Source organism: Mobula hypostoma, chromosome 9 (assembly GCF_963921235.1).
Source record: "Mobula hypostoma chromosome 9, sMobHyp1.1, whole genome shotgun sequence".
NCBI classification, from domain to species: domain Eukaryota; kingdom Metazoa; phylum Chordata; class Chondrichthyes; order Myliobatiformes; family Myliobatidae; genus Mobula; species Mobula hypostoma.
In genome coordinates this window covers 41,408,066-41,425,843 of record NC_086105.1, presented here as the reverse complement: position 1 = coordinate 41,425,843, position 17,778 = coordinate 41,408,066, and the positions used below count along the sequence as shown (strand labels likewise).

Sequence of the window (17,778 nt, the reverse complement as noted above, 5' to 3'; positions counted from 1 at the left end):
TCTTTCTATTTTCGCTACTTTTATGTACAACAGTTATATCACTAGATACTGGTACAAGATATCTGCTTCCTTAATGATAACGTGCCACCTTACATTATTTTTAAGAGAAAATTAAAATTAATAATAGTGTAACAAATGACGTACAAATCTCTTGGGCTGTTCATAACTAAGTTCTTTATGTAATTTTTGACTATGGCTTCTCTGGTTAATGGCTGCGGAACACAAAATTATGTCATCTCCAATACTTTAATTTTTTCTTTATATTAAAAGCACAGTTACTTAATCATCTGTGTGGAAATCTCAGTAAAAACAAACCCTTCTTGCAACTTTTATAATTTGTTGTATAATGAATTATTCCATGGTTTTCTTCTATAATGAGACCCTGGGAAATCTATTAATAAAGTATTTGTAACTGTTTTCTTTAGACATTTGAATAAGGTAAATGTATAATTCTTGATACTTGCAAGTCTTTTAAATGTTATAAAGGAACACAATCATCACACTTAAATCTGAAAATTCGTTGCATTGAAGTTAAGGAAAAGGTGTTATATCTAAATGCTTTGATTGAAACCAATACAAAATAATCCTGTAATTTTTTTAATTGAAATTTGGATAAGATCTATATTTGTTTTATTTATAGGCATATAGGACATGTTGGCTGGGACCCAAACACGGGTTTTGATGTAAGTAAAAATAGTCTTATTTTGAGGTCACTAGTAGAATAATGAAGGTATTCGACTCTACTTTCAAATAGAAAAAGCATTGTTTTATAAATTTGGTGTGTGCTTCATTGCCAATGTGTACACAAATAGCTGTAAAGGTGCTTATCCCTTCCATCCATGAAGTAGTTCATATGGGAAGGATGTTTTGGAAAATGAGATCTGTTGTTACCTGCCATCTGCCTCCATTGCAAGAATTGCAGAATCATCCTTTAGATCAGGGTTCCCCAACCTTTTTATGCTATGGACCCTTACCATTAACTGAGGGGTCTGTAGACCCCAGGTTAAAAAATATTATTGTGCATATATATGAATGTCCTTAAGTTGGGCATTAGTAATCAGGGACAGCTTATACTACTTTGCTTTATTAGTTTTAAATTTCAATTACGAATAAAGCATTACATTTTTATAAAGCTTACTTTCCTATTTATTTGGTTCCTATGGTCCTATCCATATTGCTAATTGTATAGACAGTTACAGGGTGTGATATGTGCATTGAACACGAATATTGTTTGGAATTACATGCTCAGACTGGGGAAAGAATGAGAATGAAACCAAGTGACATTGCCAGATTGGAATACTTCATATAAAAATCAATCATTGCAAAACCCATCCAAGAATTGGATGAAGAGTTCTAATTATAACTGAGTGAATGCTTCTTGATGATGATCATGCAGTGTAGTTGACCAGAACTTTTTTTTTAATCCATATAGCATGTGTTCAGACACTGCCTTCATTGGGACTTGAAATTTATTTCCCTTTATATGCAGTTTCTAACTTTAACTGATGCTGAAGTATTTATGTTGGTTTTGCTTACAGCTGAATAATCTGGATCCGGAATTAAAACATCTGTTTGACATGTGTGGCATTTCTGAGTCACAGCTGAAGGACAAAGAAACATCAAAAATTATATATGATTTTATAGAGAAAAAGGGAGGAGTTGAAGCTGTGAAAAATGAGCTGCGTAGACAGGGTAGGTGAATTTCCACATTTCTTATTCTTTGAGTAAAACTTTGCTTGACATTGAAATTAGTGATGATGAAATCCAAAAGATTAGTTTATTCTTTGAGCTATTTTTAAATTTTTCTTGTGACCTTTGCATTTTTGGGTGCAGAATGATCAAGCAATTTCTTCCAATTCATCTTCAACCTGGGGGGAAAAATTCCCTTCTATTATTGAAGGGAGGAAATTGTTTTCCTACATTCATCATTTTAAACTATTCATTATACATACTGATAGACCTTAATATTTTGGAAATGGTCCAAAGATTTCTGCTTCTAATAACTAGATTTCCATCCTTGATAAAATCCACCATGTATTCTTTAACACTTTAATTCCCTCTTTATAGGATACTGAAATCAAAACAGTAATCTGTGGCCAAACAATTGCTTTTTCAAAATTTATCATGATCTCTCCGCATCTGAATTGAGATTTTTATCATCTTTCCAAATTGTACGTAAATGCCTTTACTTGGAATTCTAAACTCAGGTAATTTCTTTCTTCGCACCCAGAGAGTGTCATCTGTCAGTATTAAGTCACGTCTGCTACCATTTTGTTCAGTTTATTAATCCTTTGTCATCACTTTGTGGCATTCTTGGCCATCTTTACAATTTGTTAAATTCTGTAAATGAATATTTCTTCAAACAAAGTCATCTATGTTATGTTTTATGTTGCACTCATAATGTGGTGCAATAACCTATAGAGTTCCTAGAAAGACTAGCCTTTGTTTCTGAGCCTCAAGTGGTATTAGGATGGGTAACTAAATTGGTGATAGTTTTTAGACAGTGTGTTAAATGAACGACAAAGTGACAGAACAGTAAAAACTCAGTTAACAGTTAATTAACCTTGAATGCACAAGAGGTCAGATTGGAATAGCTCAGAGGAGTTACAGCAAAAGGCAAGAACAGGCCCATGAAAGGATTTGAAGACCAGGATTAGAATTTTTAGAAATAAGATGTTGCTTTACTGTGAAGTAGACCTGATGAGAGACTACAGGGATAATACTTGAAAGGTACTGCCACAAATTGAGTTTTGAAGTTCGAGGTGAGAAACTGTCCTAGAATTTTGGGGGTCCAGATAGTCAAATATCTAATTGGAGCCGTTGTAGATTAATGAAGTACATAACCTCTGATCCTACAATCTATCCGACATGCCTCTGATATGTTTTCCTTCACTGAGGATTGAAATATTTATGCATTTCACTCTCATTGATCTTTCAATTATGAGTGCAGTTGCTTTTCTGCACCAACTTTATCTGTATAATTTTCTCATATCTCTCCTTGAGATGCAAATTATTTCATTTATTATGCCAAGCCTTTATTCACACCAAGCAGTTTCCCTTTTTATATGCTAGTAATCCTTAATTCTCCTTACAAAGGCCACCCTATTTCTTTGACATTTGCTAATTCCCTTTTATTATCTTCTGTTCATTGCACTTAATGTATCTTTACTGATAGTCCTTTGCTCATAATGGGCCGTGAAGAAGTATAGCTTAAGAATAACTGAGCAAGAAGAGTTAGTTAACTCCCATTAGAAATAAAAAGTCACAATAGAAAAAATATAATTAAATGAATGCTGGCATTACATTTTTAACATACATTATCTATTCATTTTGCACTTTCATGCCATGTCATTTATATCCTACCTCTGCTTAGCTTTCTAAGAATATTACTTGGAAAACAGAGAAGCTTGGTTTGAAATGCTTCCGCTTGTTGCTTTTTAATGTACCTTCCTTTAATCTGCTGTTTGAATCAATGGTAGTTTCTGACAGGATATTCACCTTTTTTCTCCGTGAAATATACTTAATTTTGCCTATAAATGAGAAAATGAATTACTGTAACCTTAGTTCTTTAGAACTAAGTTTATCCATTTGATTATTAACTGATGATTAGCCAACCAGTAGAAGTGTACATTTAATAATTTTGAATTGCAAGTTGGCTGTTATAATGAAAAAAGCTTTTTCGTATATTTAATATTAATGAATATTTATTATAACTTTACTTTAGCTGTAACAGTCACCGAACTTCTTATAACAATGACCAAATTTCATATCCTCAGTGATGAGTGTCATACATAGCTTATAGAATTGGTGTCATTCTGTCTTTGACCCACAGTCAGGGGAAGAGGGTTTCTTTTTCTAATTGGAGCAATATGCTATACAAAAATGTGGTAACTTTTTAAGTTTGGTCCAGTTTTTATAAATCTCAATGTTTTATTATTTGTCTCCACGTACTCCTTCCATTTTAAAGATTAATATTTGTGCAACCTTGGAGTTCTTGACCACATCCTTCACTTCATTTCATTTTTCAAGATGGTCATATGTCACTCTCTATCCTTGGGGTATAATTCTACATTTAGAGAAATATAATGAATGATATTATCATTTCCTTGTCTTGTCAAGAAAACAACTTTGATCGTACTTGCTTTTTAAAGCTTTCTTGAATGCTTGCCTTTATTTGCTGTTACCACAAAATAAGTTACATCTTTTCCCTTTTATAGGTTCACAACAGTGGTATGGTATGTAATTGAGCAAAGGGTGCACTTGCAGGTTCCTTTCTGAAACATTGCTGTGTGAACAGAATGCACTAACCATTGAAGTTAATTTTGAAGATGCCTGTTTTCCATACCTACTATACATAAATGTAAAATCTTGCAATTTTGCCAGAATTAAGCATTCTTCATCTTCCTCCCCCTCCTCCCCCCATTATGCAGAAATTATCTTCAACTCATGACTTACCAATGCCTTGTTGATGGCGTGTAAGTCTTTAATATGTTGCTCTTGATATACAGTGATAAGCAACATAGTAAAATAGTTTCAAAATGGTCCCTAATTTATACGCCAAAATTGATTTGGATTTTACAATTTTCAAAACTTTCCATGAATTCACTCGATTCTGGAAATTGCAAATGTCACTTCACTCTTTAAGGACGAAGGGAGATAGAAGAAAGAAAATTATAAGCCAGTTAGCCTGACCTCTGTGGCTGGGAAGTTGTTGGAGCCAATTATTAAGGGTGTGGTTTCAGGGTACTAGGAGACACATGATAAAAATAGGCCAAAGTCAGTATGGTATCCTTAAGGGAAAATCTTGCCCAACAAATCTTTTGGAGTTCTTTCAGGAAATAACAGGCAGAATTGACAAAGGAGAATCAATGATATTGTTGAATTGGATTTTCAGAAGGCCTTTGACAAGCTGCTGCACATGACGCTGCTTAACAAGATAAAAGCCCATGGTATTACAGAAAAGATACTATCATGGATAGAAGATAGGCTGGCTGGCAAAAGGCAAAGAGTGGAATTGATGAATTTGTGTCCAAGTTTGTGGATGATACAAAGATCGGTGGAGGGGCAGATTGTGTTGAGAAAACAGGGAATCTGCAGAATGACTTGGACAGATTGGGAGAATGGGCAAAGAAATGGCAGATGGAATGTAGTCTAGGGAAGTGTATGGTCCTGTACTTTGGTAGAAGGAGTAAAGGCATAGACTGTTTTGTAAGTGGGCAGAAAATTCAAAAAAATCAGAAGTACAAAGGGACTTGGAAGTCATTGTGCAGGATTCCCTATAGGTTAACTTACAGATAGGGTGGGTGTTACTGAAGGCAAACGCAATATTAGTATTCATTTCAAGAGGGCTAGAATACAAGAGCAAGGATGTGATGCTGAGGGTTTATAATGCATTAGTTAGACTGTACTTGGAGTATTGTGAGCAATTTTGAGCCCTTTAAGAAAAGATAAAAGATAAAGATTTTTAAAGTACATTTTAAAAACTCTAAATTACAGTAAGAATACTATATGTGTATCACTCAAAAAGAAAAGAGGAAAAAAAATACTAAGGTAGTGTTCATGGGTTAATTGTCCATTCAGAAATCTGATAGCAGAGAGGAAGAAGCTTTTTCTGAAGTGTTGAGCGTGTGCCCTCAGGCTCCTGTATATCCTCATTGGCATCAATGAAATGAGGGCATGTTCTAGTTGATGGGGGTCCTTAATGATGGATGACACCTTTTTGGGGCATCACCTTTTGAAGGTGTTCTGGATGTTGGGGATGCTAGTGCCCTTGATGGAGTTAGCTAAGTTTTTAATACCTTTCTGCAGCTTTTTTCAATCCTATGCAGTGGCTACTCCATACCAGACGGTGATGCTAACAGTTAGAATACGCTCCACAGTACATATGTAGAAATTTCCTCATTAACATAACGAGGAATGTTTGATGGCTCTGGGCCTATACTCACTGGAGTTTAGAAGAATGAGGAGGGATCTCATTGAAACCCATCGAATATTGAAAGATAAGATAGGGTGAACGTAGAGAGAATGTTTCTTATGGTAGCTGAGTCCAGGACCAGAGGGCACAGCCACAGAATAAAGGGACACCCATTTAGAACAGAGGAGGAATTTCTTTAGAAAGAGGGTTGTGAATCTGTGGAATTTATTGCCATAATAGCTGTGGAGGCCAAGTTATTGAGATTTAAAGTGGAGGTTGATATCTTCATGATTATTACTATGGGAGAAGGCAGGAGAATGGGGTTGAGAGGGATAATAAGTCAGCCATGACTGAATGGCAGAGCAGACTCAATTGGTCAAATGCTGCAATTCTGCTCATATGTCTTATAGTCTTAATGGATTTTTTTTTAATGTTCTTCCCCGTAACAGGAATTTGGAGTACCACCTGCTAACTTAAATTAGTATTTCACCACCATTCAATAATCCACATCTTTGCAACAATTCTGTATTAAAATACATTAGAGATGTGAAAGCAACTGAAACTGAGTAAACTTTGCTCTTTGGTGATCTGCTGATGTGGCTGATTTTATTACAACTTCATCTCAATGGGAACAACTTGTTCAAATGTGAAGATAAAGATTGCAGAAATTGTTCTGGGTGTTGAGTGACTTTTACATCTTTTACATCATGTTTAGTCATGGATTAGGTGTATTTCCTCCTTCTAAATACAGGAAAAACATGGTGATATGTTAAACCCTGCTGTTGCCGTATCATGTCACCTTCAGGCTGAATTAAAGCATAAACTGTAAATGGAACAAGACGTATTTGATTGCCTTCTGATGTAGCTAACAGTCTTGCTTCCTTCATTTTTTTCATTAGTGCTAGTTCAGGGATCCTGTTAGGGAGCTAAGACAATATTTAGTACTATGCATAGGATCTACAGGGATTAAGACTTACAGTTTGTTAGTGTCTAGATTTTCTTTTATATTTTGAGACTTGATTTAAGAACAATTTCAGTTGTGCTGACTTCTATTGATGATAATACTTTTCGAATTGTTAGACTAGGCCTAGAAAGTTCACTATATTTTGAATTTTGCATGCTCAATTTCATTCTCATGTAGACAGCAGTTTAGTCAACACCTTTGGTTCATAAGGTTTAAGTATCTTTTTTAATTTATTTTCCACAACTTGCAGTGATGTTATATCCAAATTGCTGTACTTAGGAGCTCTAATTTGTTGGTTCAAAGTGGAACATGGCCTTATTAATACCTTTTATTTTCAACCTACATGACATCAAGATTGCTGACTTTAATTGTGTGAATAGAATAATAAGTGGATTAATACTAATACCAGTGGTTCATTTGAGTCAGGAGGTACAGCACCCTCTGCTCCAAATTCTGGCATTGTTGTACGTTTCACTCAAAGTTAAAAGAGTGTTTTTGTTAGTTTGACCATCTTGGTAATATGAAACATAACAAGGCAAATGAAATATTCTCTCTATTGTGTCATTTAATATGAAACAAGGTCCAGTTGAAGGCTATTTTTACATTTTTCTGTTTTTCCTTTGCTCCATTTGTGAGGTTTCCTCCGATTAAAAATGTCTGTTGTGCAGTCAACATTGTCTACATTCTGTCAACACTTTAAACTAGTGGACACCAACCTCTTTAAGCCCAAGATCCCCTACCTCGACCTTAGTGAAAGGCAAGATCTACCTACTAAATCGTTTAGAGAAAAAACAGCTCAGATTGTACTGCCAATTTGAGGCATTTTATTTGGGCTAATTGTATTTGAATTACACGAAATACTTTTGTCAAACTTTCAAATTAATTCAAACAAGAAAGCACTGTAACTAGCATATTTTTCTTTAAGAATATTACAATACTTCACACCTTTAATTCTAAGTTTCATTATTTAATTTTATTTCAACAGGAAAAATAAATGAATAAAAATTGACTCTTGCACTCAGTGTGATGACTGGGGCTGAATACTTATTGCTAGTTCCCTGAAATTTGGCTCATAACAACAGGCAGTCTGAGACAGTCTGTGAGGTGTCTGTCAGTAAGACAGCTCCTGTACTTAGATTTAATAATTTTTCATCTGTGAAAATGTAATTTCACATAGATAAGTTGACCCGAAGTGGGCACTGACTTTTAGTGCTATAAAACCAACGCGTACGCTGCGCATTGCTGGGGCCCCATCAGTAGTAATTGCCACCAGTTTATGAATGGGGTTGTCATTTTCACAGACATTTTTTAAACTCATTGTAAATATCCTCACCTCTCGTTCTCTCCTTTAATTGCAAAAGAGTGAGGAAGTCCTCCTTTGTTGTAAAATTCTGGAAAGCCATTCTGACAAATACAACAAGCTGAGCTGTTTGCATTACATCCAGGGATTCATCGAACTGTAGTGAAAAATATCCACGTCCTCTGACAGTGATTCTACCCTCCTTGTCACTGTTGCAGGGCCAAGTAGTATGTTATGTATTGTGGTTGTGATGTCATTTTTGTTTTTAAAGTCATGAAAAACAGTCTCTGCGGTAATGGCCATTGCTTCCTTGAATAAATCGCCATCTGTAAACGGCTTCTTGTGTTTAGCCAAAAAGTGACTTACACGAAATGATGCTTCAAATACCAGCCTTATTTTGAGCAGCGTGTTCTGTGAAAAACGATTGCTGGGCCTTTAACCCTGGTTTCAGCTCCTCAACTTTCCTGGCACGAATTGCACTCTTTTGCGGGGGGCGGGGGGGGTAGGTGTCTTTAAATCTCTGGTGTTTGGTGTTGTGGTGCCACTCCAGATCCCCTCTCTTAGTGCTTGTGTTTGGTGGCACAACATACATACACACTTGTCTTTCACCAAGGTAAATAGAAATTCCTCTTTCCATTCTGGATGGAATTTGTACGTTTTCGCCTTCTTTTGGGGAGCCTCTGCCATGCTATCAGAATATCACGAGCGAGTGTTTGCGACAGTCTGTACTCTTATCCAGTGGTCCCCAACCTCTGGGTTGCGAAGAATGCAGCGGTACAGCGGTGGTCAGAACGCACCCAGCACATTTTTAAGAAAAAAAGCTGAAATAAACAAGCTAATTAATTAGGTGCTGCCTGGCACGTAAATGTTGGCCCAGATCAGAGGCGATTGCCGATTGTGTCGCCTCTGATCTGGGCCGACATTTACATGCCAGGCGGCACCTAATTAATTAACTTCAAACAACAGGAATTCTGCAGATGCTGGAAATTCAAGCAACACACATCAAAGTTGCTGGTGAACGCAGCAGGCCAGGCAGCATCTATAGGAAGAGGCGCAGTTGACGTTTCAGGCCGAGACCCTTCGTCAGGACTAACTGAAGGAAGAGTGAGTAAGGGATTTGAAAGCTGGAGGGGGAGGGGGAGATGCAAAATGATAGGAGAAGACAGGAGGGGGAGGGATGGAGCCGAGAGCTGGACAGGTGATAGGCAGAAGGGGATACGAGAGAATCATGGGACAGGAGGTCCGGGAATAAAGATGGGGGTGGGGGGGTGACCCAGAGGATGGGCAAGAGGTATATTCAGAGGGACAGAGGGAGAAAAAGGAGAGTGAGAGAAAGAATGTGTGCATAAAAAAGAGTAACAGATGGGGTACGAGGGGGAGGTGGGGCCTAGCGGAAGTTAGAGAAGTCAATGTTCATGCCATCAGGTTGGAGGCTACCCATACGGAATATAAGGTGTTGTTCCTCCAACCTGAGTGTGGCTTCATCTTTACAGTAGAGGAGGCCGTGGATAGACATGTCAGAATGGGAATGGGATGTGGAATTAAAATGTGTGGCCACTGGGAGATCCTGCTTTCTCTGGCAGACAGAGCGTAGATGTTCAGCGAAGCGGTCTCCCAGTCTGCGTCGGGTCTCACCAATATATAAAAGGCCACATCGGGAGCACCGGACGCAGTATATCACCCCAGTCGACTCACAGGTGAAGTGATGCCTCACCTGGAAGGACTGTTTGGGACCCTGAATGGTGGTAAGGGAGGAAGTGTAAGGGCATGTGTAGCACTTGTTCCGCTTACACGGATAAGTGCCAGGAGGGAGATCAGTGGGGAGGGATGGGGGGGGCGAATGGACAAGGGAGTTGTGTAGGGAGCGATCCCTGCGGAATGCAGAGGGGGGGGGAGGGAAAGATATACTTAGTGGTGGGATCCCGTTGGAGGTGGCGGAAGTTACGGAGAATAATATGTTGGACCCGGAGGCTGGTGGGGTGGTAGGTGAGGACCAGGGGAACCCTATTCCTAGTGGGGTGGTGGGAGGATGGAGTGAGAGCAGATGTACGTGAAATGGGGGAGATGCGTTTAAGTGCAGAGTTGATAGTGGAGGAAGGGAAGCCCCTTTCTTTAAAAAATGAAGACATCTCCCTCGTCCTAGAATGAAAAGCCTCATCCTGAGAGCAGATGCGGCGGAGACGGAGGAATTGCGAGAAGGGGATGGCGTTTTTGCAAGAGACAGGGTGAGAAGAGGAATAGTCCAGATAGCTGTGAGAGTCAGTAGGCTTATAGTAGACATCAGTGGATAAGCTGTCTCCAGAGACAGAGACAGAAAGATCTAGAAAGGGGAGGAAGGTGTCGGAAATGGACCAGGTAAACTTGAGGGCAGGGTGAAAGTTGGAGGCAAAGTTAATGAAGTCAACGAGTTCTGCATGCGTGCAGGAAGCAGCGCCAATGCAGTCGTCGATGTAGCGAAGGAAAAGTGGGGGACAGATACCAGAATAGGCACGGAACATAGATTGTTCCACAAACCCAACAAAAAGGCAGGCATAGCTAGGACCCATACGGGTGCCCATAGCTACACCTTTAGTTTGGAGGAAATGGGAGGAGCAAAAGGAGAAATTATTAAGAGTAAGGACTAATTCTGCTAGACGGAGCAGAGTGGTGGTAGAGGGGAACTGATTAGGTCTGGAATCCAAAAAGAAGCGTAGAGCTTTGAGACCTTCCTGATGGGGGATGGAAGTATATAGGGACTGGACATACATGGTGAAAATAAAGCGGTGGGGCCCAGGGAACTTAAAATCATCGAAAAGTTTAAGAGCGTGCGAAGTGTCACGAACTTAGGTCGGAAGGGATTGAACAAGGGGTGATAAAACAGTGTCGAGGTATGCAGAAACGAGTTCGGTGGGGCAGGAGCAAGCTGAGACAATAGGTCGGCCAGGACAGGCAGGTTTGTGGATCTTGGGTAGGAGGTAGAAACGGGAAGTGCGGGGTGTGGGAACTATAAGGTTGGTAGCAGTGGATGGGAGATCCCCTGAGCGGATAAAGTCGTTGATAGTGTGGGAGACAATGGCCTGGTGCTCCTTAGTGGGGTCACGATCGAGGGGTAAATAAGAGGAGGTATCCGCGAGTTGTCGCTGTGCCTCGGCAAGGTAGAGGTCAGTACGCCAGACTACAACAGCACCCCCTTTATCAGCGGGTTTAATAATAATGTTAGGATTAGTGCGGAGGGAGTGGAGAGCAGAGCATTCCGAAGGAGTGAGGTTGGAATGGGGACAAGGTACGATGAAGTCGAGACGGTTGATGTCCCGTCGGCAGTTGGCAATAAAGAGATCCAGAGCAGGCAGAAGACCAGAGCGGGGTGTCCATGAAGAAGAGGAGGGTTGAAGACAAGAGAAGGGGTCATCGGTGGGGGTGGAAGAGTCCTTGCCGAAGAAGTAGGCTCGGAGACGGAGACGGCGGAAGAAAAGTTCCGCATCGTGGCGAACACGGAACTCGCTGAGGTGTGGGCGAAGGGGGACAAACGTGAGGCCCTTACTGAGAACAGAGCGTTCTGCCTCCGACAGTTGAAGGTCGGAGGGGATGGTAAAGACCCGGCACGGATGAGAGCTGGGATCAGAGGGGGGAGGGGGGAGGCTGGGGGTGTCAATGGAGAGGGGAGGGTTGGGGTGAGAGGAAGATGGAGCCTCTGAGGGCCCAGGAGTTGACGGTGGGATCTGAGGAAGACGGGGCTGCGGAGTGGTGGTGGGGGAAGGGGAGACGGGAGTCACAACAGCAGCACATAAAGACCCGGCCTGGAGTTCAAGGCTGGAGTCGCAGTTGGTGGTTGCGCGATCGCCTTGAATGTCTCCATGGTCGTTGCTGGAGTCCGGGTCTTGAATATGTCCTGAGGTGTTGGAGCCGCCGAGATCAACGGCAAGGGCCGCAACCGAAAGTTCATGCCTGCTAGCGTCGGGGCCACTAGCAGGCATCTTTACAGTAGAGGAGGCCGTGGAAAACATTCCCATTCCCATTCTGACATGTCTATCCACGGCCTCCTCTACTGTACCCATTCCCATTCTGACATGTCTATCCACGGCCTCCTCTACTGTAAAGATGAAGCCACACTCAGGTTGGAGGAACAACACCTTATATTCCGTATGGGTAGCCTCCAACCTGATGGCATGAACATTGACTTCTCTAACTTCCGCTAGGCCCCACCTCCCCCTCGTACCCCATCTGTTACTCTTTTTTATGCACACATTCTTTCTCTCACTCTCCTTTTTCTCCCTCTGTCCCTCTGAATATACCTCTTGCCCATCCTCTGGGTCACCCCCCCACCCCCGTCTTTATTCCCGGACCTCCTGTCCCATGATTCTCTCGTATCCCCTTCTGCCTATCACCTGTCCAGCTCTCGGCTCCATCCCTCCCCCTCCTGTCTTCTCCTATCATTTTGCATCTCCCCCTCCCCCTCCAGCTTTCAAATCCCTTACTCACTCTTCCTTCAGTTAGTCCTGGCGAAGGGTCTCGGCCTGAAACGTCGACTGCGCCTCTTCCTATAGATGCTGCCTGGCCTGCTGCGTTCACCAGCAACTTTGATGTGTGTTGTTAATTAATTAACTTGTTTATTTTGGCTTTTTTCTTAAAGATATGCTGGGTGCGTTCCGACTACCGCTGCATTCTAAGTGGCCCGGTGGTTGGGAACCACTGTGTATCTAATTTAATTAGTCACTTTGATGCAGCATAAGCTACGCTGAAAACGCAGTTCATGGCGGGGAGCTACACACATGCGCGCTGGGCAGAAAGAACGGAACTAAAACCTGCAACCCGGAAACAGTTTCTCTTTACAAACAGCTTTGTAGCAAAAGTATTGCTATATAACCATTATCCTAATTAGTATTACTTATTTTTATAATGCTCACATTACAACAGTATTTGTGTATTCATTTTTGATTTTTTTCGGGATCTACTGGGAAAGTCTCAAAGATAGACTGGTCGATCGCGATCGACGGGTTGGCGACCCCTACTTTAAGCTATACACAGATCTGTTTTAACATTAATAATAGAATGTCCCACGTAGGATTTCTTTCACACCAAAAGGATACTGTTGGAAGTGACTTGCTACAGACTTTTTAAAAAAAATGATGCAGTTGTAATTGGATTGAATCGATTAGTTAGTCGTTTTCTTAAATAAATTTCTTTAAAAAAAAATACATGCAATGTGGAGAAATAGACTGTCATGTATTTCCTTAGCCTTTGTGCAGCAAAAGCTGAAGGATGGCAAGAAACATTTTTGTCATCAAAGAACAAGATTAAATTCCCTTGATGCATAGGATTTGCCAACCCTTATTATTTTTTAATGTGAATTCCCTGGGTGCTTCTGATTTGCATAATTGGTTGGTACAGAGACAATTTGTATTTTAATCTATAAACTTGTTTATTAGGTATCATCAGATTTAAACTTTATTTTAATATATCTTGATAAAAAGTGTTCATGTACCAAGTGTGAATATTATCATGGTCTTGCGCATGCTCTATCACCTTGTAATCCTTATCTACTATGAACAGTGCTGATGTTGTCTGCCACACACTGAACATTGGTGCTGAATCTTACAATTAAACATTCTATAGTTAATGTGAATGTTAGATCTTCAATATTTGTAGAAATATCTCAAACTAGGGTTTTTATACTTTGTGGAGTTAATGGGGTTGTGAATTAACTTCAGTTGTAACTGCTTGCAATAGTTGTAAATAAAACTGCATTGCATGCTCTTTGCCAATTAAATTTCATTTTGTCTTGAAGTTGGTAATAACCTCAGGAGATTCCAAAGCATGTTGACCTTTGCCAATGGTGGTTCTTGGGGACGAAAGTTCCTTTATTAATTTACTGGGTTCACATTGATTTTAATTTTAAAAATAATCCTGGTATCCAGACGAAAAGATGAAAACAACAATTGCTGGGGCATCTGAATAGGTTAGGTGCTAAAATATTAACCGTGGCCTCTTGCCTCTTCTTACCTGCTTATCACCTCCCCCTGGTGCCCCTCTTCTTCCACTCTCCTCTCTTATCAGACTCTTTCGTCTTCAGCCCTTCACCTTCTCAGCCCACCTGGCTTTACCTGCCACCGTCTAGCTATCCTCCTTCCCCTCCACCACCCTTTTATTCTGATGTCTTCTCCTTTCCTTGCCAGTCTTGAAGAAGTGTCTTGGCCTGAGATGTCAGCTGTTTATTCATTACCATACATACTGCCTGACCTGCTGAGTTTCTCCAGCATTTTGTGTGTGTGTGTGTGTGTGTGTGTGTGTGTGTGTTGCTTTGGATTTTCAGCATCTGCAGTTTCTTGTGTTTCAAATGTTAACTGTGTTTCAATTCAGTGACCTCATTAGAATATGAAACACTATGATAAAATAAGTTTTAAGATGAAAGAAAGAAGGAAGGTAAGATGAAAAGCAGGAAGATCTCTGATAGGATAAAAGGCTGGAGAAATTATATGACAAAATGGGTGCTATTATTACAATAATTGAACAATTTTAAAATAAAGGAGTGATAAATGGGGACACCAAAGTCATTGCATAAAATTGTTGAACTTGATAGTCTGAAGACTCTTCTTGATGTGCATGCCCAAACAATGTGGTGTCATTATTTCAAGAGAAATTGACAAATTGCCTATTGGTAGGATTCGTGGCAGACAATCTAGTAAGAAACAAAAAGTGTGTGGCATTATAATTGATTTTCTCAAAATGCACTAAATAATCAACTTGAAGTTAAGGAAAGATTGTCAGTGTTTAACTCTGAGGTGTATTTGAGAAAGACCAGTAAGGTAAAGCATTTGGTGTGGTCTGCCTGGATCTTAGCAAAGTGTTGTCACGGACCTGTGTACCCAAGTGTTTACAATTATAAAAGCTCATCATATACAAAGGAGAACAGCAAGTTTTATCCAGAACTGTCACAGTGGTAGAAAGCAAAAGTTAATGAGCCTGTCTGCTGTGCTTAGTGCTGGCTACCTTTTTGACGTTTATTTCCATGACTAAGATGTTTACAGCTGATACAAAAAGAAAAACTGGTCACCTGGAGAGATAACAAAGTAATTGCTGAATGACAAGTATAACATGGGATAGCAAACAAGACAAGAGAACACATAATACATGATTAGAACACATATAGAAACAGACCAGAATATAAATCTCCAAAGTTTCTGAAGGTAGCAGAATGTTTATGATAAAGTGGTTACAGTAGTTTTGGATAAAACATGAATATAAGAAATCTGAGGCTGTATAAAACAATGGACTAGAATGCACCAATGGTAACTATTGTACAAAAAGGACAGAATCATCCTAAAAAGCGCCTGGAGGATACTTAAAAGAATGTTGCCAGGGCTGGAGAAGATCATTATGCTCAATTGGCTTTGCTATTTCCTTTTGAACAATGGAGGCTGAGGAAGATTGAATACACATAAGTCACTGCAATAGGCCTTAATAGTGAATAGGTAAGAACACCTGATTTGTATGAGTAGTACAGTTGTGTGAAATCAGGTTAGTGGGTTCAGTGAGTGGGGACAGAAGAGACTCACTACTGGTAAGTAGGTTAACAATTTATAGGACAAGACAGACACTAAACATTGAGTAAACCCTATGCGTTATACTTGGTTACAGATACTTATCTAAACCAAGCACCTGAAATGGCAGGACAAAACAGACACCAAACGTACACACAGTGGCTAATAGTTTTCTAAAGTATGTACTTGGGTCCTCTTTACTGCAGCACAATCCCACTGTTTATTGTATTCGTGGCACCTTCAACTACCTGGTCCACGACAATGCAGAGACCAAAAATTGGGTTCCTCAAGGTTGTCATAACTGGCCCGGGTGGGGATAAGCTCCCACTACCTATTAATTTCTCCCAATGGCGTGCATCTCAACTAGTGTCTGACAACCAAGTCCAGCTCCTGGCCTTCACATGTGGCTTAGCTACTAATCCCAGCAGAATCATTTCTACTGACAGGACAGGGAGCAAAGGCAGGTTATTGGTGCCTTTAAGCTAGTTGCTTGAAGCAGATGGGGCTCAGTTGCCACAGTTGGCAGCTGATCAAGGAAAATTTGATTTCAAACCTCTGCTGTCTTGCAGGAAAAATTTGGAGCTTGAGTCTTTAAGGGCATTCTGTGCTGGGTTCAACACTAACTGATAACTCCTGTGATGCCACTGGTGCCAAACTGTTGGTCTTTGCCGGTCCTTTGGATTCATCAGCTGTGTGTAGAGAGGGAGTCTGGGGAAACAGCTTGCCTGTACTTCTGTGGCTCACAGTACTGGCAGTGCTGCACCAACAATGTAGATAGCTGGGATGCAATATGCATGGCTAACCACAACCATCTGAAGGCCTCTGGAGCACGAATTCAGACACACAGAATTCAGATTATGAAAAGGATTAGAGGGGTTGTGAAGAAACTTTAACATTACATCCTGAAAGTGAAGTGAGAGCAGAGAAGTGGTCTAAATCTGAATGGCACACTTTTATTTATTGTGGACCTGTTGGGATGTACAAAATGTACAGTAAGTTTTCATAAAGACTAGGGAGAGTTGGTGGTGATTGAGGAGTAAACTAGGATATCACAAGTGTGGCCAACGCTCCTGGAAAATAAAAGTGGGGAGATGTGTCTGGTAGAGGTGTTGGGAATTATAAGCAACATGGTGAAGAAGATGGAGGTACTGTACTTTTACACGCAAAATGTATATTTAAAAAATTCAAGACATAAATTAGTTTTAAAGTTGTTAATACTGAGATGTCTTTGGGGTTCTTTGTTTCCTTGCTGGTAACTATGTTCCAATGTAGTTCAATGAATACTTACAATTTTCTTGGTTCATTTCAGCTCCGCCACCACCTCCGCCTTCCAGAGGAGGCCCACCACCACCACCACCTCCACATAGTTCAGGACCCCCTCCTCCACCACCAGTTCGTGGCAGAGGTGCACCACCTCCCCCACCCCCTTCAAGAGCCCCATCAGTAGCTCCATCTACGGCTCCCCCACCTCCACCACCTTTAAGACCAGGGGTAGGAGCACCACCACCACCACCACCTCCCAGTAGATTATATCCACCCCCTCCACCAATACCATCAGGTCCCCCACCACCACCTCCACCTCCTCATCCTGCATCTGGAGGTGCAGGAGTTCCTGGTCCTCCACCACCACCGCCACCACCACCACCTCCACCACCTGGCCCCCCACCCCTCCCTATAACACTCGAGAGTGATGCTGTCCCTTCATCTACTGGAAACAAATCTGCTCTTCTGGATCAAATCAGAGAAGGCACTCAATTAAAAAAAGTTGAGCAAAGCAATCGACCAGTTTCTTGCACAGGCAGGGATGCACTGTTAGACCAAATACGACAGGGTATACAACTCAAGACTGTAAGTAAATATTCTGTGTGATCATTGTAACTCCATTATTATTTTGATAAGTACACAAATAAAACATAAAATATTTGTAAAGCTTTGTAAATAGAAAAAGACAACTGGAGTGTTTTGCTAATTGATGTTAAATGATTGAATCGGGTTTGAGGGGCTGTTTCACAACACCTGTATTCTTGATAGAAGTTGTGTTCATTTGACTCAAAGTCTTGAATCTTTCTGTTTCAAGATCACC

General features: G+C 40.6%; 1 protein-coding gene across 2 annotated transcripts in view; it reads left to right on the top strand.

The window, feature by feature from the left end:
* The window catches only part of LOC134351674 (actin nucleation-promoting factor WASL-like), a 91,320-nt gene that overhangs the window by 61,716 nt on the left and 11,826 nt on the right, over positions 1 to 17,778 (top strand). The window contains exons 7-10 of one of the 2 annotated variants that reach the window (XM_063058156.1): positions 641 to 683; positions 1,539 to 1,692; positions 4,218 to 4,235; positions 17,005 to 17,543. In XM_063058156.1, coding sequence (XP_062914226.1) covers positions 641 to 683; positions 1,539 to 1,692; positions 4,218 to 4,235; positions 17,005 to 17,543 — 754 coding nt within the window. The remainder of the gene's footprint in view (positions 1 to 640; positions 684 to 1,538; positions 1,693 to 4,217; positions 4,236 to 17,004; positions 17,544 to 17,778) is intronic. The other variant, XM_063058155.1, reaches the window with a different exon arrangement.